General features: G+C 40.4%; 2 protein-coding genes across 2 annotated transcripts; both read left to right on the top strand.

Annotated features, from left to right (window-relative positions):
- The first annotated feature begins 15,647 nt into the window (after positions 1–15,647).
- On the top strand, positions 15,648–19,635 carry LOC121980816 (E3 ubiquitin-protein ligase MBR1-like). The gene is made up of 6 exons (XM_042533041.1): positions 15,648–15,796; positions 17,298–18,336; positions 18,479–18,529; positions 18,671–18,766; positions 18,944–19,102; positions 19,275–19,635. Exons 2-6 carry the CDS (start codon positions 17,314–17,316, stop codon positions 19,404–19,406), a joined length of 1,461 nt encoding a protein of 486 aa, XP_042388975.1. The 5' UTR covers positions 15,648–15,796; positions 17,298–17,313; the 3' UTR covers positions 19,407–19,635.
- Positions 19,636–21,075: 1,440 nt separating this feature from the next.
- On the top strand, positions 21,076–25,281 carry LOC121980815 (4-coumarate-CoA ligase 1-like). Its single transcript, XM_042533040.1, has 5 exons — positions 21,076–22,186; positions 22,777–22,975; positions 23,965–24,178; positions 24,294–24,396; positions 24,885–25,281. The coding sequence occupies exons 1-5, from the start codon at positions 21,188–21,190 to the stop codon at positions 25,014–25,016; spliced, it is 1,647 nt and encodes a 548-aa protein (XP_042388974.1). The 5' UTR covers positions 21,076–21,187; the 3' UTR covers positions 25,017–25,281.
- Positions 25,282–25,461: the final 180 nt, after the last annotated feature.

Below are 25,461 nucleotides of genomic sequence, written 5' to 3'. Positions count from 1 at the left end.
ATTTTTGACGAAGGATAGAAGGTGCGTGATCACGCAACAGAAGAGGATCTTCTTCCTGTAGAATCTCTATCCACAATCTACCGGAGGTACAATACTTACTTATCTGTCAAGATGTCTTGAGTTGATAATCTCAAGTTGTCGGCCTGGTTGAGTAGGTCGATTGCCAATACCGTTTTGGAGCTACCAAGTCTGATTCAGAGAGGAAATTTATCAAGACGCCAATTAGCCAAGTTATCAAGTCGATAAGTACTCCGAGTCAAAATTGATGAAGTTGATGCTGACAGCTCGAGACGAATGTCGAACAAACCCAAAGCCTGATTCCGAGTTGCCTGAGGAGTGTCGCCCAAGGAACAACGACGTCCAGTCTTGCAGCGAGGCAGTCTACTTAAAATAGATTCATCCCCTCTGGCGGTGCTAAGAGGTCATGCTTGAATGTTTCTTTCCCAAGATAAAATGGTGAAACTATGATACAACCTAGTACAGATTGACATGGTAAACTGATAACGTATACATGTATACTATCACGGATATCTACCGAATGATAAATTACTAGGCAGAAAGAAGAAAGAAATAAGGGAATCTCTCTTCTCTTTTGTTTTTCCTTTTATAAGCATTCTTCAGAAATCAGAAGAAGGTTCACAAGCTTTTTTTTTTTTCTCATACTCCTTACTCCTTATAAAGAAGCGTTGAGCAACTTTGTCATGCATGTGTATTTGTTCATGCATGACACTTGTGCTTAACATGCACTACGTGTGTTTGTCCATGCATGGCACTTGTGCTTAGGCATGCATCATAAGCAACAAAATGCGGCTTGTATAAACAATGTGGCTAGAAGCATGGAATAACATGAGGCATGCCAAGTGTCACTTTTTTGTTGAGCCATATAGTGATGGAGTAAAAGAAAGAGAACAACAAATTACGCAATAAGCTTATGATATGGATCATGCTCAACCCATTCTAGATATTAATGATGATCCATTATGCATCAATGGAGGCTCAATTACAAGGGCTAAGGCTAAAAAGATGAAGGAAGCACTTAATGTGCTAATTGAAGATGTGAAGGTCAAAGCTACCATTTAAAAAGGTTTGACCAAGAGCAAGTCATCCGGCTTAGTCAACCTAATTCAAGCCTTAGATGATCTGAATTAGCATTTAAGTCTCATATCTATGTAGTATGGATATGTAGGCTCAATTTGGACTCAATTTCTACCTTTATTTGGGTTGTAATAATGTCATAAGCTTAAAATGGCTAAGTAGTCTATATAGGCCATTACTAAATGGACTTTCTTTTGGCCTTTTAGGGGTTTTTGGTCACCCTATAGCTATAAATAAAGGGGGTGATGGCCACACATGAATTTTTGACATATTTTTCAATCTAAAGCACAGTGAGGCTCTCGCTTGTTAGTTCTTCATTGAACTAGAACTTATCAAGGCATCTCCTTGTGGCGTTCAAAGACTTATCAACCTCAATCCCAAGGTTGTGGCGTCTTCCATCTTCTATACCAAGGTTCTTGTTTTCCTAAGCATTGGGTCGAGGTTTCTTTTCATCCATCTTATCATCTTAAACCTTCTTTCTTTCTATCTTCAATTCGTTGTGGGTTCAACATCATTTGGTATCAGAGCTTTGGGTTTTTTCCCTAAATTGATTTGTTTATCCTTTTCTTTGTGCTTGAATCTTTGTCTATTTGTTCAACATTATCTACTTATCGTTATCATCTCAATCTTAGTGAGTTTTATTCGTCTTGTTGCTATTAAATTATTTTTAGCAAAAAAAATATTTTTGGTAAAAAAAAGGAGGCTGAAATTCAATATATATATATTCAGCAAAATTGCCAAAATTCAAAAAAACAAAAAAAAAAAGGAAACAAAAAAAAGAGTGAGTGTAGAGAATTGTTATTTCTATACTTGCACTCTCCAATTCCGCATTTCCTTTAAAGTTTTGCCTATTATACTTGCACTTTCCAATTTCGCATTTCTAGTATATTTGCACTTTCCAATTCCACATTTCCTTTAAAGTTTTGCCTATTATACTTGCATTTTCCAATTCCCCATTTCCTTTGAAGTTTTGCCTAGTATATTTGCACTTTCCAATTCCGCATTTCCTTTAAAGTTTTGCTCAATATACTTGCACTTTCCAATTCCACATTTCCTTTAAAGTTTTGCCTAGATTTAATTCTGACACCTGCCTAGATTAAGTTCTAGCAAATTCCTTTTCATTTCTTATTTCAAGTATCTTTATCTTTTAGTCCCGTATTCTCATAAGTTTTGCCTACATTTAATTCTGGCAAATTTCCTTTCTGAACTTAATTTAAGTTTTCAATTCTGCAATTTGTATTCTTCTATCAATTCCTTTCTTTTATCCTAATACCCTTGGGATTTTCAATTAGTCAATGATCATTTACAAGGAATTACCACAATTCTAAGTTCTTTAAAGAGCAAACATTAGTGAGTTGAGTGATTGAGTGATAACATATTGCATTAATGGCGACAAGTGGTGAAGAAGTAAGACCTAGAGAAACACTTGAACAACGTGCCTTGAGACAACACTTGAAACGCATGGAAATCAAATTCAATCAAATCCTTAGTAGATTGGAGAGACAGGATGTCGTAATTACTGAATTGCAAAATAGCCAAGCTAGAGTTCCTACACGAAGTTCAAGGCAATATAACTATGAAGACAACAATGATGATGATGGTGACATTTCTGAGGGCATTGATGATAGAGCTTCTAGTGGCAGATCTAGTGGTATCAAAATTGGTGGTAGAAGGGGAAGAATGAGTGATTATGTTGATAGAAACTTGGAAAATATCAAAATGAAGATTCCTTCTTTTCAAGACAAAAGTGATCCAGACGCATATTTGGAGTGGGAAAAGAAAGTGGAATTAGTATTTGATTGTCACAACTACTCTAAAGAGAAGAAGGTAAATTTTGGTACGGTCAAATTTATTGATAATGCTATGATTTGGTGGGATCAAGTTATTCTAAGAAGGAGAAGAAACAACGAGAGACCCATTGGCACTTGGGAAGAGATGAAATCAATTATGAGAAAGACATTCATTCCATCACATTACTATCGAGATTTGTACCAACGGCTACAAAGTCTAACCCAAGAATCCAAGACCGTGGAGGAATACCATAAAGAGATAGAGATTGCCATGATTCGAGCCAATGTGGATGAGGATCGAGAAGCAACCATGACAAGATTTTTACAAGGTTTAAATTCAGAAATTGCAAATATAGTAGAGTTGCAACATTATGTGGACCTGGAAGATATGGTTTATATGTCCATGAAAGTTGAAAGGCAACTCAAAAGGAAGGGTTCAATCAAGCATGGTCAAAGTTCTAATTCATCCACTTGGAAATCTAGTTGGAACAAAAGAGATGATAAAGTTGCATCAAAGAGTAAGACCGAGTTTTTGAAGAATAAAGATGCTAATTCTCTATTAGTTAAAGGTAAAGAACCTATCTAATCTTCAAGAAATAGAGATATTAAATGCTTTAAGTATTTGGGAAGAGGACATATTGCTTCACAATGTCCAAACAAAAGAAGAATTCTTTTGAAAGAAAATGGTGATATTGAAACTGAGAGTGAGTCCAAAGATGATAATGCCTTTCCACCATTGATGGAAAGTGATTTAGAAGAGTATGTTGTTGAAGGTGAAGCCCTTGTCACTAGGCTTGCTCTAAATGTGCAAGTGAAGGAAGAAGATGAAGAACAACAAGACAACAAATTTCATACTCGTTGCCACATCAAAGACAAGGTATGAAGTATGATTATAGAGGGGGAAGTTGCACTAATGTGGCTAGTACTATCTTGGTTGAGAAATTATGCTTACCTACCACTAAACATCCTAGACCTTATAAACTACAATGGTTGAATGATTGCGGGGAAGTTGAGGTCACTAAGCAAGTGCTGGTTTCATTATCCATTGGTAGGTATCATGATGATGTTCTTTGTGATGTAGTACCAATGCATGCAAGTCATCTGCTTTTAGGTAGACCATGGCAATTTGATAGGAGGGTCATGCGCGATGGGTTCACAAATAAATATTCTTTGAAGATGCATGGTAAACTTGTAACTCTTGTACCATTAACTCCTAAGCAAGTATATGAAGATCAATTAAGAATAAAAAATGAGAGTGAAAAAAGAAAAGATTGTGAGAAAAAAAATGGAAAAGAAAAGGAGTGTGAGAAAAGAAAATGTGTGGATGAGAGGAGTGAAAAAAAAGAAAGAAAAAGAGAAAAAAAAAAATCAAAAGCAAAGGAGTAAAAAAGAGAGCTTTTATTCAAAAGAAAGAGAGGTTAAGAGAGTTTTTTTATTCTCAACAGCCGATGATTGTACTTTTGTACAAGGAGGCTAATTTCAACACTAACAATCTTAACCCTTCTTTGTCTAGTGTTGTTAAATCTCTTTTGTAGGGATTTGATGATGTCTTTATGGAAGAAGTTTCTGATGGATTGCCACCACTTAGGGGAATAGAGCACTAGATTGACTTCATCCCAGGAGCAGTCATTCCTAATCGACCAGCCTATAGGAGCAATCCTATGGAGATAAAGGAGCTTCAAAAGTAAGTTGAAGAGTTGATGAGAAAAGGGTATGTTCGAGAAAGTTTGAGTCCTTGTGTTGTTTCTATGTTGCCTATGCCTAAGAAGGATGGAACCTAGAGAATGTGCGTTGATTGTAGGGCTATCAACAAGATTACGGTAAAGTATCGTCATCCTATTCCTAGATTAGATGATATGCTAGATGAACTACATGGTTCTTACATTTTCTCTAAAATTGATTTGAAGTATGGTTATCATCAAATTCGCATGCGTGAGGGAGATGAATGGAAAATTGCTTTTAAGACTAGGTATGGTTTGTATGAATGGCTAGTCATGTCATTCGGGCTAACTAATGCACCTAGTACTTTCATGAGATGAATGAACAATATTTTACGTGCTTATATTGGGAGCTTTGTTGTAGTATATTTTGATGACATCTTGATTTATAGTAAAAATTTAGATGAGCATCTCAATCATTTACAAAAAGTTCTACTTGTTTTGAGAAATGAAAATTTGTATGCTAACCTTCAAAAATGTTCTTTTTATACTAATCAGATAGAGTTTCTTGGTTATATTGTTAGTGCTAAGGGAATAGCAGTTGATGAAGAAAAGATTAAGGAGATACGTGAATAACCAACACCAAAAACAATAACTGAGGTACGTAGCTTTCATGGATTGGAAAGTTTCTACAGAGGGTTTGTTAAAAAATTTAGTTCTATAGCTGCACCCTTGATTGAAGTTGTTAAAACGAATATTGTGTTTTGTTGGGATAGTGAACAAGTTTCAGCTTTCAACTTACTTAAGGAGAAGCTAAGTTCGGCACCATTACTTGCTTTACCTAACTTTGCTTAAACTTTTGAAATTGAGTGTGATGCATCAGGAATAGGTATTGGAGCTGTGCTAATACAAGAAGGTCGACCCCTTACTTATTTTAGTGAGAAACTTAGCAAAGCAACTTTGAACTATCCAACTTATGACAAGGAGATGTATGCATTGGTGAGAGCATTAGGGACTCGACAGCATTACTTGTGGCCTAAATAGTTTGTTATTCACACTGATCATAAATCATTGAGGCATTTGAAGAGCCAAAGTAAGTTGAATAGACGTCATGCAAAATAGGTAGAATTCATTGAATCATTCCCTTATGTGATCAATATAAACAAGGTATGGAAAACATTGTTACCGATGCTTTGTCTCGAAGGTATACCTTGATCTCTACTTTAAACACTAAATTTTTAGGATTTGAATACATTAAAGATCTATATTCTAATGACCTTGACTTTAGAAATATGTTTGAAGTTTGTAAACATGCTGTATTTGGGAAGTTTTATAGGCATGAGTGGTTTCTTTTTAGAGTGAATAAGTTGTGCGTGTCAAATTGTTCATTGAGGGAATTATTAATCTAAAAATCTCATGGTGGGGGACTAATAGGACATTTTGGAGGTAAAAAAACTCTAGAAGTGTTGGTAGAGCATTTCTTTTGGTCACACATGAAACGAGGTGTAGTCAAATTTTGTGAGAAGTGTATTACATGTAGGCAAGCAAAATCTAGATCTTTACCTCATGGACTGTATACACCTTTACCAATTGCTAGTGAACCTTGGGTTAATATTTCCATGGACTTTGTTGTAGAACTACAAAGGTTTAAACGAGGTATGGATTCTATTTTTATGGTTGTGGACAGATTTTCTAAAATGGCTCATTTTATTCCTTGTAGGAAAACAGATGGTGCTAACCATATTGCTGATCTATTTTTTAGGGAGATCGTGCGGCTTCATGGAGTATCGAGGAGTATAGTTTCATATCGTGATGCAAAGTTTCTAAGCTACTTTTGGAAGACATTATGAGGAAAGTTAAGAACAAAGTTTTTGTTTTCTACAACTTGTCATCCACAAACAGATGGACAAACTAAGGTAGTAAATCAAACTTTATCTACTTTATTGAGAGCTATCATTCAAAAGAATTTAAAAGGTTGGGAAGATTGTTTACCACATGTTGAATTTTTTTATAATAGATCTATGCATTCTACTACTAATTTTTCACATTTTGAAGTGGTATATAGGTTCAAACCTTTAACTCCTTTAGATTTGTCACCTTTGCCTATCTCTGAGCGTGTCAATTTAAATGGTACCAGAAAAGCTGAGTTTGTGAGGCAACTGCATGAGAAAATTTGATTGTAAATTGAAAAGAGGACTGAACAATATGCTGCGCAAGCCAACAAGGGACGAAAGAAAGTGATGTTTGAACCCGGAGATTGGGTTTGGATTCATATGAGGAAGGAAAGATTCCCTACTAAACGTCATACTAAGTTGCATCAACGAGAAGATGGTCCATTTCAAGTCATTGCTCGAATCAATGATAATGCATACAAGCTTAACTTACCAGGTGAGTATAATGTGAGTGCTACATTTAATGTTTCTAATCTTTCTCCTTTTGATGTAGGTGATCAAGATTCGAGGATGAATCCTTTTGAGGAGAGGGGGAATGGAGTAAAAGAAAGAGAATAACAAGTTGCGCAACAAGCTTATGATATGGATCATGCTCAACCCACTCTAGATATTAATGATGATCCATTATGCATCAATGGAGGCCCAATTACAAGGGCTAAGGCTAAAAAGATGAAGGAAGCACTTAATGCGCTAATTGAAGATGTGAAGGCCAAAGCTACCAGTTAAGAAGGTTTGACCACGAGCAAGTCATCCGGCTTAGTCAACCTAATTCAAGCCTTAGATGAGCTGAATTAGCATTTAAGTCTCACATCTATGTAGTATGGATATGTAGACACAATTTGGACTCAATTTCTACCTTTATTTGGGTTGTAATAATGTCATAAGCTTAAAATGGCTAAGTAGTATATATAGGTCTTTACTAAATGGGCTTTCTTTTGGCCTTTTAGGGTTTTTTTGTCACCCTATAGCTATAAATAAAGGGGGTGACGGCCACACATGGATCATTGACATATTTTTCAATCTAAAGCACGATGAGGCTCTCGCTTATTGATTTTTCATTGAACTAGATCTGTAACGCCCCGGCCCGGGCGGGCCCCACCCGGACCGAACCGGGAACGGCACTAGAATTGCCCATCGGGTTGACGACTAGCTCCATAAACCACCGGAGGTCCTTTCAACGTGCTTTGTCCTCACTCGCACGCACCCTGGAAAACTTCTCAGGAGGTCACCCATCCTCAGATTATTCCAAGCCAAGCACACTTAACTTTGGAGTTCTTAAGTTTGGGCTTCCGAAAAGGAAGATGCACCTTGGTGATATGGATAGTACCATCTAACCTTTTAAGCCATACTCTAACCAGAATCTCAGAACCAGGGTATTATAAGAACTTATCAAGGCATCTCCTTGTGGCGTTCAAAGACTTATCAACCTCAATCCCAAGGTTGTGGCATCTTCCATCTTCTATACCAAGGTTCGTGCTTTCCTAAGCATTGGGTCAAGGTTTCTTTTCATCCATCTTATCATCTTAGACCTTCCTTTTTTCTGTCTTCAATTTATTGTGAGTTCTTGAGATATCTTTCTCGTTTGGTTCACATCATCCACATAGGCTAAGCAAGCACACGCAAAAGAGATTCGTGGCAACTTCTAACTGATACATGTGGGCACACTGTGCTCCAGCCACATCAACTTTTTGCAGTAGTGTTCCCACAAGAACATTTGGATTGGTGTAATTTGGACCCTAAATTCGTACTCCTTCTTGCACTATTGATCATTCGTATTGTCACTTGTCCAATATGGGACTAATAACTGACAAGTCATGTTTCCATTCACATTTTTCCAACACTTCCACCTTCCACCGTTGGCTGTCAGAGCTCCATCCACCAGTTAGGGTTAAGAGATTTTCCTTCCCTATCCATCATCCAGCTCTAGCGTTCTATCATCTTCGTCATTCACATAGTGATTTTGGCAGACTCGCAATCGAGCAGGGGCAGAGAGGGAAGAGGATGACTATGATTTCTGAGCTGACATCTTCGACCATATTTAGTGATCTTCTTCCGGTGGGGTTTCTGACCATATCCATCTGGAGTGAAGGGATTTTCCTTCTGATCCTGTCCTAAAGCGAGAAGGTGGAAAGTTGGGGATGTGGTGGCTTCACTGACAAGCTATAGATCTCGCTCCGCTCTGCAAAACAAGTAATGTTAGTGTTGTGCTAGGGAAGGGATCCCCGGCGTTGGCCCTCCGATGCTCAAGTCAGTCATTGGAAGTACAGAAGGAAAGCGGAGAAACAATAACGTAGGCGCAAACAATGAATAATGCGTACCTCCGCTGATGATAGACCCCCCTTTATATAAAGTCATGGTGGGCAATGTGCATGCTCCTCGAGACATGGACAGGTTCTCTAATATGTCCCATGAAGGGACCTGCCAGGAAAGTATTTCTAACATCATACCTTAATAGGCATGCATATATCTGATAAGACAGTAGAAGCTTCTATCGTATGATCCTCCTGTCGACCATGGCTCGTGTCAACGGCACTATCTCCTAGAAGGATATCGAGTGATACGACCACAATCCTACTGCTTGGTCGAGTAGGGTAGCCGCTCGGCTGAGACTCCTCGCTCTATAATGGCCAAGTCCCGCTGCTTGGCCGAGCGGGGTAGCCGCTCAGTCCGGACCCCTTCACTTTGTCTCAGTCATTCTTCCCTACGATGACTATGTAGTAGCGTGACCTCCACGTTCGAACAAGCTCTCCGGTCTCCTTAGCGTTCTGTTGCTCCATATTGAGCGTCTGAGTATCTCGTCATATTATCTTGAGCTAGATAGGTGGTCCGCTTGGACACGTCTTGCGCCGATCGTAGTATTGACCATCTCGACCGGTCGTTGCAATCATCCTCCATTCGGCCTTTTGACACCCTTGCGTTGACCACTTTGACTTTGACCTCCACCTTGGTAGTTGAACTCATGCCAGATAGGCCTCCCTATATCCGCGCATCACCTTCCATCTCCAATGTTTCTCACTACCATAATGATCCGCTGACGGTGTCTACTTCCAACCGGCAATGATTTCTCCTCTTCACAAGAGATTCAGATCAGCCAAGCTATGGCAAACCCAAAGCTCATCTAATCTTAAAATTGGCTTTTTCTTTACAATTGATGTCTTTTCTTTATATTTTGCTTGTGCATAATCATTCACTGATATGGTGCATAAAGGCGAGGTTCGATAAGGTCAGACAGTCAGAAGTCAAAGGGACGTGACATTCAAAAATAGTCAAAAGTCAAGGGGACATGGCGGTTAGAAGTCAAAGGGATGTGACAATCAACAGTTAGAAGGGGAAAGAAAGAGTTAGACCACCCATAATTCCCCATCGGGTACAGACAGATCAAGGCCCCAGATCTGAGACACAAGATGCAGCCTGGAGTAAATCCTGACCTGTCCCTGTTAGGGTCGATTTATAGCTAAAGGGGGAGGGGGTGAATAGCTCGTCGCGTTCGTTGTCTTGATGCTTCGTGATGATGTGCAGTGGAAAAGAACTCGAAGCAAACACTTACAACGCTAACAAGAGGATTTACTTGGTATCCACTCAAGAAGAGGTGACTAATCCAAGGATCCATACACGATGCTCACTCCACTAATAAAATTCTCCTTCTCGGTAACTACCGAAGGTGGAGAAACCTCATACAACAACTCAGCGCAAGAAGAAAAATGCAATGAATACAAATGAAAAACTCTCTTCCTGCTAACTTGTTGATTGTAGTTGCCTCTTGAACCTTGGAAGTGCACCAGCACTTGTCCCCAAGAGCTTCCAAGAACTGGCGAGAAGTGTTGGAGAAGATCGCGTGAAGATCAGGGGGAAGAAGGATTGCCGCGTTTGAACGCTTCGTCGCCTTTATATCTACCCTTCTAGGGCTTCCAATCAATTGGGGCTCCTCCCAATCGATTTCCACGTCAGATCCCAGCGATCTCGGCATTCCAAAACCTACATCTTATGCAATGGTTGTATCCTAATCGATTGGGGAGGTTTAAATTGATCGGCTGATCGATTCAGAGCGCCTCTGTGCTCTTTGCTGGAAAAGCCCGAATCGATCAACCACTTGATTCAGTTTTCTCACGTTACATGTGATTTCCAGCCCCCAATTGATCGGCTGATCGATTGGAGAGGCTTCTGTTTGCGAGTTAAACACCCCCAATCGATCGGCTGATCGATTGGGCTACTGTTTATCACAGCATTCTCCAAATCGATCGGCTGATCGATTAGGCTTTGGGCCAATTGATCGGCTGATCGATTGGGCTTTGGGCCAATCGATCATCTAATCGATTGACCACCCTTGACTTTCTTAACTCAAGCTCAAGAGTCCCCCAATCCAACATCCGATCAACCGTGACCTGTTGGAACTCCTCGTGCCTAGTATCCGGTCAACCTTAATCTGTTGGGACTTCTTCACCAAGTGTTCGGTCAATCCTTTGACTCACTTGGACTTTTCTCCTTGTGCCAAGTGTCCGGCCAACCTTGACCCACTTGGACTTACCGTCTCGTGCCAAGTGTCTGGTCCTCCATGACCCACTTGGACTTCTACTAGATGTTCAGTCACCCTTGACCCATCTAGATTTCCTCGTGTCTGACTTCACTCACCAGGTCTTTCCATTTGTCTAGCTTCACTCACTAGGACTTTTCACCTGCCTGGCTTCACTCACCAGGACTTTCCATCTGCCTGACTTCACTCACCAAGGCTTTCACCTAGCTTCACTCACTAGGATTTTTCCACTGCCCGGCTTCACTCACCAGGACTTTCACCTGTCTAGGTTCACTCTCTTGGTCTTTCACCTGGTTTCACTTACTAGGATTTTTCCACTGCCCGGCTTCACTCACCGGGACTTTCACCTGTCTAGCTTCACTCACAAGGTCTTTCACCTGACTTTACTCACTAGGATTTTCCAACTGGCTAGCTTTATTCACTATGTTTTTCACCTGGCTTCACTCACCAGGATTTTCCAACTGTCTAACCTTCAGTTAGAACTTTCTCAGTCAAGTATCCAGTCAACTCTTTGACCTACTTGACTATTCTTCACATCAAACTGGTCAAACTTTAACCAGAGGGGAATTGCTCCAATAATCTCCCCAATCAAACGATTGCTCCTACAATCTTCATATATTGTCAAACATCAAAACTCAAATATCAAGACTCAAGTTTGAGCCAACTCAAACTCAATCAACCTGGTCCCTTTGTTAGGACCTTTGTGCCCGCTAGAGGGGGGGTGAATAGCGGTTCGTCACGCTTGCGTTGGTTTGCTTCTTCTTGATGATGTGCAGCGGAAAATACAAGAACCAAACACAAATAGCGCTAACTCTAGGGATTTACTTGGTATCCACCTCAAGCAGAGGTGACTAGTCCAAGGATTCACACACTCACACACCCTCCACTATGAAACCACTCCTTTGCGGTAACTACCGAAGGCGGAGAAGCCTTACAAGCTCACAATACAACAAGAATATAAAGAGAAGCAAATACAAGGAAAATCTTACAAGATTTGTACAATAAACCCTAACCCTAGCTTCTTCTTCTTATTGCAACTCACCTCTTGACTTGGACGTGCCTCCAAGAACCTTCAAGACTGGCAGAGAGAGCTATGGAGAAGTCGCTGTTAAAGTCGCAGAAGAATCACAAGAAAGAACACAAAGTTCTACGGAGAAAACGTTCCGCCCAAGCTTTAAACAGTGCTCCCAATCGATCCAATTCATCTCCAATCGATTGCTACGTCAGCACCGCTTCATCGTAGCCGTCCATCGCTCGTTTCCTGTGTAACGGTCGAATTCCAATTGATCGACCGATCGATTGGGAATATCTGAATCGATCGGTGGATCGATTCAGAAGCGTTCTGTGTTCTCGCGATCGCGCAAGAACTCCCCTGCCCAATCGATCGACCAATCGATTGGGAAAGCTTCTGTGCTCGCGATTTCACATCCCAATCGATCGACCGATCGATTGGGCTTTCCCACAATCGCAGCACACATCAATCGATCGACTGATCGATTCGACCCTGGTTCAATCGATCTCCCGATCGATTGACCAGCCTGGACTTGACTCAAACTCAAGTCCAAAGCCTCCAACCCAACTCCCGGTTAACCGTGACCTGTTGGGTCTCCGTGCCTAGTATTTGGCCACACCCGACCAACCTCGAACTAGCCTTCTAGCCTCCTCCATCAGCCTTGCATCCCTCGGATATCTCCCATCCTTCACGTCTTGCCTTCAAGAGCTTCCTTCGGCCTCATCCTAGTTATCGAGTTCTCCTTGTCAAGTCACACTAGGACTTACCTTGCCAAAACCACATGCTTGGACTTACAATCTTTGCCAAGATCACACTTGGACTTTCCGTTGCCTGGTTCCTCACCAGGACTTCCCAATTGCCTAGCTCCTTACCAGGACTTCCTCCTTTGCCAAGATCACACTTGGACTTTTAGTTGCCTGGCTCCTCACCAGGACTTCCCAATTGCCTGGCTCCTCACCAGGACTTCCTCCTTTGCCAAGATCACACTTGGACTTTCAGTTGCCTGACTCCTCACCAGGACTTCCCAAATGCCTGGCTCCTCACCAGGACTTTCTCCTTTGCCAAGATCACACTTGGACTTTCTAATTTGCCTAACCTCCAGTTAGGACTTCCATACGCCTAACCTCCAGTTAGGACTTCCATACATCTATCCTCCAGTTAGGTCTTCCATACGCCTAACCTCTAGTTAGGACTTTCAATACGCCTAACCTCCAGTTAGGATTTTCCAGTCAAGTCTCCTGTCAACCTTGACCTGCTTGACTTGTATTCTCATCAATCTGGTCAACCCTTTGACCATCTCCATAATCGGACGATTGCTCTAGCAATCTCCTTATATTGTAAAACATCAAAACTCAAATGTTGACTCAAGCTTGACTCAATTCAAGCTTAGTCAAACTGGTCAACCTTGACCTAGGGAAATTGCCCCAACAACCTTGACCCAGGGATATTGCACCAACAACCCCAACTGGTCGGGTTTCCTCAGCTCGGGCCCCATATTCAGGCCTGGTACTTTCAGTAAGACAACTCCCGGTCGATCTTTCAGCTATCCAAGTGTGAAGGATGGGACCCTCGCCACAGCTCGTCCCCCTTATCAAGACTTGAGTCAGGTGGCACACCCGAACGATCATCCCGAGTTGTCCGTAGCTAATCCCGGGCAGGACAGATAGCGCTAAGTGACAAACAATGTCAGGGAATCATAACTGTTTGTCAGAGAATAACTATCATCAGCCAGGGAATATTCCAATGGTCGGCCATTACCTGAGAATGGAATCTTCTTTCAACCAATGAGAGGGCACCACTTATCCTCCATCACCCGACATGCCCTGACACCCGACATTCTTTTACATCGGTCAGGCTCCAGAGGTACGCATTGTCATATAAAAAGGGAGGTCCTCTCCCTTAAGCAGGTACGCTTACATTCACATTCGTCTTCTACAAATCTTTTTTCCTTCGTACACTGTTCTTCTGGGGAAAAAGTATCTGACTTGAGCGTCGGAGGGTCTACATCGGAGACTTTTTCCCTGGTCTCTGGTCTCTAATGTTCTGTGTGCATGTCTGAGTGTATGCAGAGCCTAAGTACCGCCGATCTCGTCATCACCATCCTTGAGCTCCACGTGGGAGTCCATCTTTACGGTACATATATGCTAGGTATGTCCAAGTCACCTCTCTGTCAATACCGATGCTATCTCAGTCGGCCTTTATCTGACTCAGATTCCGGACAGGATCATTAACAAAGCTTTTTTTTGTTTTTATCATGTCAGACAACTGCACTTAAAAATGGTTCTCTTCAGTCTGATATTCACTATTAGCTTGGGAAAGATACTAGCCAGGTCAGTTGGAAGTCACACTGCAGCCATGTTCTTCAGTAATTTGTTCGAAGAACAGCATTGATTGCACCTTCAATTTACAAGTGCTGTTGATTTCTTAGCCAGAAGAAGTTGTTTGTTTATTGCAGATCATACTCCTCTACATGCTAAACTTTTCATCATTTTTTTTCTCTGATGTTCGTACAGGTTTGGTGCATAAATGGTTAAGGACAAGAATCTTCTTTCGTCGTCAGATCAGTGTAAATCCTACAGCGGAAATTGTTATATCTTCCAATATGCATATCCTGGTGAAATTAAAGAGGAAGATCTTATTGATACTTTTTTGGTTAGGAAAGAAGAGCATTGAGGTAATCTTTACTTTTCAAAATTTGAACTTGCTTAGTGATCACCAGGCTCAGTTATTTTTCTTGGACTACATTTAGAGGACTAATAACAAATAGATTGATTATTTAAATGAATTTATTTACTCCTAAAAATATTAAAATAATACTATAGCAAGTAGATTCACAATTTAATTAAAATTGTATTGAACTGATACTTGATGTGTTCATTTCAAAATGTTCTTCAAACTTACTTTGCTACATATTACTACAATAGAATAACATTATAAAAAAATTAACTTTATAGATCGAGTGTTTTCTAATACCTTAATCTTTTGAAAAACAACAATTAAGTGATTCTCTCCATGTAGTAAGTAGACTTTGTGCTTAAGGAATTTACTGTTTGAGTGTATTTCACTTAATTAATCTTGGAAGTAGATAGTTTTTCTTCTGATTCACTTATCGGGTAAAATTTGAAGATATATACCGATCCGCTATGTCTCTCCTCCATTCCAACTCCTTGCCATCATATCCATTTGGCAAGCCGGACAAGCGAGTAGTGATCCACATGATGATGTCGATGCATTCTTTATCCAGCCATCATTAGTTTAATTATTATTGTTAATTTGTTCCGTGTACTTAACAAACACAACTGATTCATCCAAATGGGACCTCTCTTTTCAAGAAATCATAAACAAAATCTTTCATAGCCGGCCATCAACTTCATCATAGAACGTCGTCCCCATGCACAGTATGGGTTCGTAATTCATATATATATATATATATATATATATATATATATATTTTGTTGAAAGGAAATAGAAATTTCGAAGGGAACAGTTACAACGACCGAAAGGCCACCCATCGCCGTCCGATGCGTCCTTCGCGCGTCTGGCCCTCTACCCAACGGCTCAGATCGTCCCTCTGGGCCGGAACTGGGAAGGCGTTCGTTTCTTTGACGCGCTGCCCGATCGCGACCGTGCCAATCCGATGGCGTCCGCTTTAGGTTTATTAAAACCTCCCCTTCCGTCGCCGCCGCCTTCCTCAACTCTTCCCTCTTGTGGAGCGATTTTGTTGGCCTCTCCTTCGAAGTTCCGAGAAGCAAAACAAGGTACGCCTCTCCCTTCGCATCTTTTTAGGCCTCACGATGGAGATTGATCGAGTAGGAGCTTCAAAGTTTCGATCTTGATCGCTATGAAAAGAGAAAGTTCTGATCTTGGATGGTTTTCGGGCGTCTTCTCGGCTTTAGTCTGTGGTTTTGTTGTTTCTGGTTTATGTTCTAGTGGATTGGCTTGTAGCCTTGGAGAATTTTAAGAGCTTTGTGTTTTTTTGTTCGTTTGCACTAAGAGTTTTGCTTTTCACGAAAGATAACTGGTCTTCGGTGAATTGCTTTGTTCTGAAGCGTGATTTGATTTGGCTTTTTGATTATCGTGCGATTTCTTGTTGATTTTGTTGGTGGGTTTGGTGAATCCCACATGTTATGTTATGTGTTCGTTGGTTGTAGGAGAACTGGATTATATAGAGGATGAAGTTGTTTTATTGCACTTGAGTAAGATTGCGGAAAACAACTATTGCCTTCTTCATGTTCTTATTGAAAAGAGAATAGTTTAGTGTTCAGAGCACCTACTTACAGTGTTCTTTCATTGCCTTGCCTTCTTGTTTTCAGTATTCTTTAGTTTGATACTTTGATTTTAGCCATGGAACCTCCAATTCGTGTAATTAATGACGATCTCTGCTTTCTGTATGGCTTTCAATGGACAAAGTCGGCCATGTTTTGATTTCCATGGCAGTAATCTCGGTATTTTTTATTCTTCAGTTGAGTTATTTTTATCCATTAGGAAGTGATTTTAGCACACTCTTGGTTTATTAGCTTAGACATAAGAGTTAGAAACGTGATTTTCAGTAGTTTTGCAAACTTATGCATCTTTAGAGTTCCCTATTGAGTAGTATAATAACAACAAATTACAGCTCTTATTTCCTTATAATGTCTCTGAAAATAGTCAAGGCCCTGTCTTTTCTATTTTTTTCATCGTAACTATCGGTTGAGAGCTAGTTTAGTTAGATTCATAGATACTCTTTGTAACCACACTTTGTAAGAAGACAACAACACTGATATTGCTACATATCTATCGGTAGTACTTTTTCTTCATTTTCTAAACTGTTAGATTCTTCATTCTAATGTCATGCTAAGAATTTTTAGTAACAATTAGTTCCTTGAGTATATAATGGACCGTAGAGGATAAAATGAGTTAGTCCAACCATGAACCATGGACTTTATTTCATATGCGCATATGTATCTCCACAGTATCGATGATGCACTATATCAGTACCAAATCTAAGAGTTTGTTCTATACAGGAAATGATAGATAAAATGAAATTGGAAAAGTTTAAAGAGTGGAAATAAGTTCTCTATTTGTTTTTAGTTTCTATCATTGCATTGCTGCTATTTGCTATTTTTATTTCAGTCACAACTTAGAAACAGGAGCTGACTGAAATTATGTGTTTGTTTTCTCGGTTAGTCTCTCTTGGTTGCCGTTATCATCTTCTTCAGAAAAAAAGAAGTTTTCACTTGTTGAAGAACTCAAATTTGCTTTTCATCTTTTCTCAAGTAGGTGTTTATGCAATACTATGGAGGACTCGATGGGCAGAAAGACTGCTAGTGGAATAATCATCAGCAAAGGTGGATGCAGCATAACTTTTAGGGAACAGAAGTTCCATGATAGAAGTATCCGGTACTGTAACCGGTTAGGATGTTGTGCTAGTCGCTATGCTGTTCAAAGCACCCAGGTAGGAGAAGACAACAAAAATTTCATTCGCTCAAGCTCATCTAAGTCATCCTCTTCTGTGGCTTTTAGAGAGCCAAGATTGAAACAAAGATTGGATGAAGAAGATGCTGCGGAAAGTAGTAATAGACAAGCCAATGGCAACAGACGCAAATATACAGATTCTGACAGAAGATTTGGGAAGAAAGAAAAATCAAAGTCTGTAGCGTTTAGACCAACAGTTGAACCAGCAAAGGTGCAGCGTTTATCAGAAAATGCATCTCAAGAAGTGAGATCAAAATTGAGTTCTAGAGCATCTAAGGAGGCAGCTAGGCAGCCCAAATCTCACTTCAAAGATAATTCAAATACATCTGGAAACAATCCCATGGCTCTTACACACATTGAACGAGATGTGTCATCCAGATCTGAGGATTATGGCTTGAATGATCTTAGACAAGCAGATGCATCTGATCTTTCCTTGTCAAATTTTACATCTGCTGATTTTGCAGATGGAATGGGAGAAAACGACATAAGGAGGAGATCCTTTGGAAGTCGAAGCCTATCTTCCAGAGGCAAAAGCATTTATTCATCAGTTACTGCAACAAGTTCAGTTTCTTCAAGCATTAATTGTCTTCCACACAATTTAGCTTCTAATCAAAACCCAAGAAGATCCAGAAGCCAATCTACCAGTACGGGTGTTGTCTCAGTTAGAACAAGGCAGGCATCTAGTGGCACTCCTCGAACAAGGCCCTTAGGACAAGTAGATGAATTCAACTTGCTGCTGGATCATCGAAGTTCATCAAGATCATCAAGAGATGCCATGTCCCTATTCGATGATTTTTCAGAAGATAATGATGGTTATCCACACTTAAATAGAAGTATTGCTGAGGTACCACTAATTTCTATTATTGTAATAGTTATTTATTCTAATCTTAAGCCTACGTGTCTTACAAGTGGAGAATTGCCTCTAGTCGCTCTTTGTCATCATAATTCCCTCGAATTTTCTTAGATTTCATTTTGGCTCCATGCAGGTGCTACTGGAACTTGAGAGGATTGAACACGAAGGATTGACATTTGAGGAGGTTGTATGCATTCTGCACATTTGACAATTTATTTACACTGAAATGTTGAACAATATCCATAAAGATAAAAAACTAATGAGAAATCTTTTTTATTTCCATTCTGTATTAAGATACAATTAACACAACTTGTTGACCTTGCAGCAACTATCATTTCTTGAGAATCGTCTATTTTTTGATGGCCTGATCAACGACCAATACAGTGACATGAGGATGGATATCGATAGCATGACATATGAGGTTTCTTCTATCTTTTAAGTTATATGTAGTGTCATAAACTACTGATAAATTTCAATGCTCACTCAACTGCAATCAACACAAAGTGGAGACATGCATTGATATGCATTTCAGTCTTCTAAAATTTATTAATGCAGTGATTCCAGCTGAATGTCTCAGGAATTTTTATTCCTCAAACAGGAATTGTTAGCACTGGGCGAGGAAATGGGTACAGTGAGCACAGCCCTTACAGAGGAAGCTGTGTCTAAATGTTTGAACAGAAGCAACTATGTGCCTGCTTCTCCGATCTCTGGCTTCTCTCGCTCTAATGAAGGTGATGCCAAATGCAGCATATGCCAGGTATATAGGTCATAAACTGATTACTTGACACTGAATACACACTCTCAACAGTGGTTTTGCCTCCTGAAGTTTTCTAATTTCCAGCTCAGTAGTTAACTTCCACATGTATTGACACTCAATCAGGTTCCTGTTTTGCTACCTTTTGAAGTATTGAATCTTTGAATTTCTCCAGGAAGAATGGGTTGCTGAGGATGAGATTGGCTCGTTGGTTTGTGAGCATTTCTACCATATTCAATGCATCGAACAGTGGCTTCGGTTAAAGAATTGGTGCCCCATCTGTAAAGCCTCTGTTACTCCTCCTTGAACATGATTCCTAGTGGTTTGCCACGCCCTATAGAAGGATATTTGATATTTCTCTTGTTAATTGAATCTCTCATCAAGTTGTAGATAACATTCTTTTAGACCCTAATAAACATAAACATAAACACAAATCTCTGTTGATGTGGGAATTTTCTTGTTAAAACCATTGTAGTTTCTTTTACTTTGCAGCTCTTTATCAATCATCAAATAACATGTTTCTGCTTTCTCACGAAGATTGTATTGGATCAGCATGATGATGTTTTTAATACAAAGTTATCTATTTACAACATTTTAAAGATGCTCAATAAGTTTTATGTGTTCTTAAATACACATATTAATTCAGGAAGATCAATATAAACGAGATTAAGTTAACTAAGTCTCCATTTTACTAAATAAGTCTAAAAAGAGAGAAGATCAAACACACAACAATTTGACATGAAAACTTCAAAGTTCTTTGAAAGAAACAATAAGATGAGAAAAGGATAATGTCTCTAGCTTGATAAACATCTCAAGCTAAGATTTTCAATAAATAAATGAATGAATTTAAATATAGTCATGATCAACTCAACAGAATTTGCTTACATTCCTGATAACATTCTTTAAACCATTCTTTTGTTTCACATCAAAATAATATATTTATCAATGCTAATAATATTGCCGAAATTTTCCAGTTAAAGATGTTGTAAGAAGTGTTCACACCACCAAAACCCAATGATATTCAATTGCTTGTAAGGCCTTTTCATGACTTCTCCATCGTGTTACCATTGGTGGGTTGACTTTGAGCTGGAGAAGAAGTCAACTCAAGATCACTGCAAAGTTAATGATCTACTTAAACATTGTTAAATTTCCAAATCAACTATTGAGTTGGATCCCATATTGGCTGAGATATTGGAATATTACCAACCCAATACTTCATCTTCTTGTGTTGACTTGGCTTCGTTATAGTGGCTATTAACAAACTCCTGCTGTGTCAGTCCTCCATTAATGCCCTTTTAATTTGCCTGGTCAGAGTTTACAGATAAATTTATAAATTATAAAAATAAAATATATCAAAGTCTTACACTGTCACAATGAGTGTCTTTATTAGTGAAGCTCCTAAAATGTTGTTCATCATTATTATTATAATAATAATAGTAATAATAATTTAATATATCAAAATAAATGTTCATGTTTTCCATATAGATTCATCAGGGAGTAAAATGTAATTTATTAATTATTGAGAGTAAGTTGAAGTTTCTAAACAGGGCGAAATGAAATTTCCATATTCTTGAACGGCCATCCGCCGCACCTAACTACAGCAAAAATGACCGTCAGATCAACCATCAACGGTTATAAATTGTCAACTCCGTCGCAATACGCTTCTCCCCGCTGTCACTGCGGCGTTAGGTGAGATCGCAACGTCGAAAGCCATGTTAACCTCTCCGTCACGTGCACCTCATCATGAAACGAAACCGAGTCGCGGCTCGACCGAGCCGGTTTCGCCCGGTCAAGTAGTAGGTAAGACCGGTCGTCAACATAACTGAGCCGCTCAACTCCTGCTCACGTGGCGCGACCGCAATGGCTTGATTCGTTTCGTAAGTCAACAATTCGCCTTGACTGAAGCCGATTAGCCGAGCCGATGGCCTTACCTACTCCTGGTCCCCTCACGGCACCACCTGTATATTATTTCCTCTCCTCCTCCCTTTCTTCTTCTTTCTTCACGGCAGAGAGAGGGAGAGAGAGAGAGAGAGGGGAGAGAGAGAGAGAGGAGAGAGCAGTGGAACGGAGAGAAATCTACTGATCGGGATGGGTTCAATTGCGCCGCCGAAGGAGACCATTTTCCGATCCAAGCTTCCGGACATCGAGATCATCAACGACATCCCGCTCCACACTTACTGCTTCGAGCGACTAGACCAATTCGCCGACCGGCCGTGCGTCATCGACGGCGCGACTGGCGCTGTGTTAACCTACTCCGAAGTGGAAGCCTCCGCACGCCGATTTGCGGCGGGGCTTCACAGCGTCGGGATCCGGCGGGGCGACGTGTTCATGATCCTCCTCCGCAACTCACCTGAATTCGTCATCGCGTTCCTCGCGGCATCGTTTGGCGGAGCCGCCGCCACCACGGCTAACCCTTTCTACACTTCCGGCGAGATCCAGAAACAAGCGGAAGGCGCCGGCGCCCGCCTTATCATCACCGAATCCTGCTACGTGGATAAGATCCGGCATTTAGCCGCGGAGCGCGGCGTCACTATCGTGACCGTCGGCGACGGCCCCGCCCCGGAAGGTTGTCGCGCCTTCGCCGACCTCCTGGCGGCAGACGCCGGTGCGATGCCGGCAGTCGAGTTCGATCCGGACGATGTGGTCGCGCTGCCCTACTCGTCGGGCACCACCGGGCTTCCCAAGGGCGTGATGCTGACTCACCGGAGCCTGATCACCAGCGTTGCCCAGCAGATGGATGGCGAAAATCCCAATCTGTATTTCCACCCGGATGACGTCATCCTCTGCGTCCTGCCCCTTTTCCACATCTATTCTCTCAACTCCGTCCTCCTTTGCTGCCTCCGCGTCGGCGCCTCCATCCTCATCATGCGGCGGTTCGAGGTCGGGCAGCTCCTTGACCTGATCCAACGCTTCAGAGTGACAATTGCGCCCTTTGTTCCGCCCATCGTGCTGGAGTTCGTGAAGAGCCCACTCGTCGACAGCTTCGACCTCTCGTCAATACGGATGGTCATGTCCGGGGCTGCTCCCATGGGCAAGGAGCTTGAGGACAAATTCATGGCTAAGCTTCCCAATGCTCTGCTGGGCCAGGTGAGGCCTTCCCCTCTTCCTCTAGACTACACAACACGCTTGGTCACTCCTGTTTCCTCGATTTCAGCTGTTTGGTAGGTTGTTAGTATAAGAAAGGGAAGTTCTGCAACACCTTTTTCGATGCCTTGCTCTCCTACTAAGTCATTGCCAAATTTTATCCCTCGAATTCCAACTAATTATCGATACCAAAGTGCCATCTGCACATGCATCTCTCGGCATCATTCCAACACAATTATGAACATCCTTGTGTTCTTTCCTCATCTAATCAGGCATAGATCCATCTGAGCGAGGCATTTGAGGACTCTGTATGAGTTATTCATTTAGGTGTGTCAAAGCATTTGCTAGTAACGTGCGATGTGTCAGTCTTCTCTGACAAATTTAATTTGCTGTTCCCACTTCCCCATGCCGAAGAACAGAATTGATGCTTATTTTGTAGATAGAACAGATAGTAAGAAAATAGCTCATTCTGACAATTAAAGTGGCTTCATTTGATTCTTGAATGGGAGTAAATGACAATGTGCAGTTCCTGCTTTGCTTCAGCATAAGGTTAAGGCCGGATGTAACAAGTTAATTTGCTTCAAATGTGACAGGGTTACGGGATGACAGAAGCTGGACCAGTGCTGTCTATGTGCCTGGCATTTGCAAAGGCGCCATTCGAGGTGAAGTCCGGTGCCTGTGGCACGGTAGTGAGGAATGCTGAGATGAAGATAATTAACCCAGAGACGGGTGCTGTGTTAGGCCGGAACCAGCGTGGTGAGATCTGCATCAGAGGTGCCCAAATTATGAAAGGTAGGCACACTATATGCATGCCTCCCTTAGCCGATTCAAAATGTTTTATCCTCAAGTCTGCATTTCTGCCATTATTAATTGATCTATTACTCAGGATTCATCAAAGAAGTATACAAAAATTATATAATTTGGAGTGCCTAGTTTTAATAACTTATAATTCTTTGAAGATAGCAATGATTTAACTTTCTTTTCTTGTCAAAATTTGGTTCTTTTGGGGATCAAAGGTAAATAAATACCACAAATCCAAAAGAAACAAGGATACATGCTATTGGCAACTTTTTAGATTAACCAAATCTAATGAGTTCAATTTAGTAAATCATGCCGTGCCCTTTATATTCAGTTTTTGCCATATCATGCTCCAATGTCTAAGATTTATCGAATCATGCGTGAGTTTAATTTCTTTTCCCAATCCACCATCAAGTTTATTGTCTTTTCAATTTTGGATTCAAGTTGTAAGTTCTAGTGTCCCATAAATCCCTTTTTACCATTCTTGAAGCTGCAAACCTGTATTTTGACTCGTGCTAAAGCCATAAAGCCAAAAATAATTTACACACTTAAAAATGTGCTCTAAATCTTGGCACTATGTTGCAAATTATGTTAGGCTCACTGGAGCATAACAATACTAAAACGTGGTGAATTTGCCTAATCCTACTGCTTCTATTTCCCATCAAAGACTTAAAAGCAGATGTCCAATAAAAGATGTTTGTTTGGTGTAGTGTCTCAGATGTCCAATTAAAAGATGTTTGTTTGGTGTAGTGTCTTAGTTGACAAGAGTTCTACGATAACTTAGATCAAGGTCACATCATGGTTAGCAGCTTGTCCATTTTGTAGCTTTGATGAAGACAATAAATTCGTCCTTCTCAAACTGGCTCTTAAACATGTGCTTTTCAAACAGCGAGAAAGTACTGAGGCTTGCAAGTTGTCTCAATTGTTTGAATTGTGGTTTTTAATTAATCGACAAAAGATTACTGATGCAGTAATTTTTGCAGGCTACATTAATGATCCAGAGGCCACAAGGAACATCATAGATGAGGATGGATGGCTGCACACCGGAGATGTAGGCTATGTTGATAACGACGATGAGGTGTTCATCGTCGACAGGCTCAAGGAGATCATCAAATTCAAGGGCTTTCAGGTAGCCCCAGCTGAGCTTGAAGCACTACTTGTTATGCACCCTAACATCTCTGATGCTGCTGTAGTTCCGTGAGTCTCTTACAACACAAACAACATCGGTTACATTATCTAGTGAATTACCTTGAGTGATTCTCACTGTAACCTCAAAAGTATGCAATGCATGAATTAGCTCTTGATTTTGCAGGATGAAAGATGAAGCTGCGGGGGAAGTCCCTGTTGCCTTTGTTGTGCGGTCCAATGGATCAAAAATCACTCAGGACGAAATCAAGCAGTACATCTCAAGACAGGTAAAATCTTGCACAATGAATTCATAATCAGTAATGTATGTCTAAAAACTCCTACAACCAGCTTCAAATATGGGGAAAATTAATGATTTACTTTGGAGAGCTATTGATTCATAACCATGTGGCTTCAATGAAAAAGAAGACTAAAGAAAACTTTCATACTGAGCGCATGGGTCAGTACTAACCTCACTTATGAAGAAAAAGTTTCATGGCCAAGGAATGCGACATCCATTTATCATCCATTTATGAGATAATTTAAGTCGTGAACCTAGTAGAGCTGATTTGTTGTGCTATGAATCTTGTCTAAAATGTCAAGTCCAATTGAATGTAGTAGAACCTATGCATAATTTTGATATAGTAGAAAGATTTTGCATTTGGCAAGCTTTGGAAGCCTGAAAACCATTTTGATGTTAATTGTCAGGAAACTGAAATGCTCAAGGTCATTTCCTTAAGCTTTGACATTCTAAATTCAAAGTTTGATCTGTGACCAGGTGGTTTTCTACAAGAGAATCAACAAAGTTTTCTTCACAGAAGTCATTCCAAAGGCCCCCTCTGGAAAAATCTTGAGAAAGGATCTAAGAGCGAAGCTAGCCGAGCAATTCCCCATCGGTCCATTTCCATGATCGTATCGACACGGTCAGTATCTTCCCTTGGCACTCTCGCGCAAGAACAAGAAGTGGTGTAATATTCTCAACATAGTTCATGTTTCCAAGTCATTCTTTTCTGTGCTGTTTATTAACGTTGTTAATTGTTGATGCGAAGGCTGGTTGACCCTCCGACTTCAGCTATAGATTTGATTTTACTTGTTCTACACTTGGCGTTGTGTTTGTAATGTTAATGTGGATAGAGATATGACTTTGCTAAATGAAAGGTTGTTATTAGTTGGTTTCTTATCGAGTAAGAACTATGATTGTGTCAATTAATAACAATGCCAAAGTACAATATGATTACTTCGGTCGGTTATCTGTCACGTAGACAGTTGATTACATCAATTTTTGAGTTTTTGATTTGTTGATTAATAATTGACTATTGACGGTTGGATTTAATCAAATTTTGAATTTTATAATT

Source organism: Zingiber officinale, chromosome 5A (genome assembly GCF_018446385.1).
Source record: "Zingiber officinale cultivar Zhangliang chromosome 5A, Zo_v1.1, whole genome shotgun sequence".
Classification (NCBI taxonomy): Eukaryota; Viridiplantae; Streptophyta; class Magnoliopsida; order Zingiberales; family Zingiberaceae; genus Zingiber; species Zingiber officinale.
This window is presented reverse-complemented; position numbering and strand designations above follow the sequence as displayed.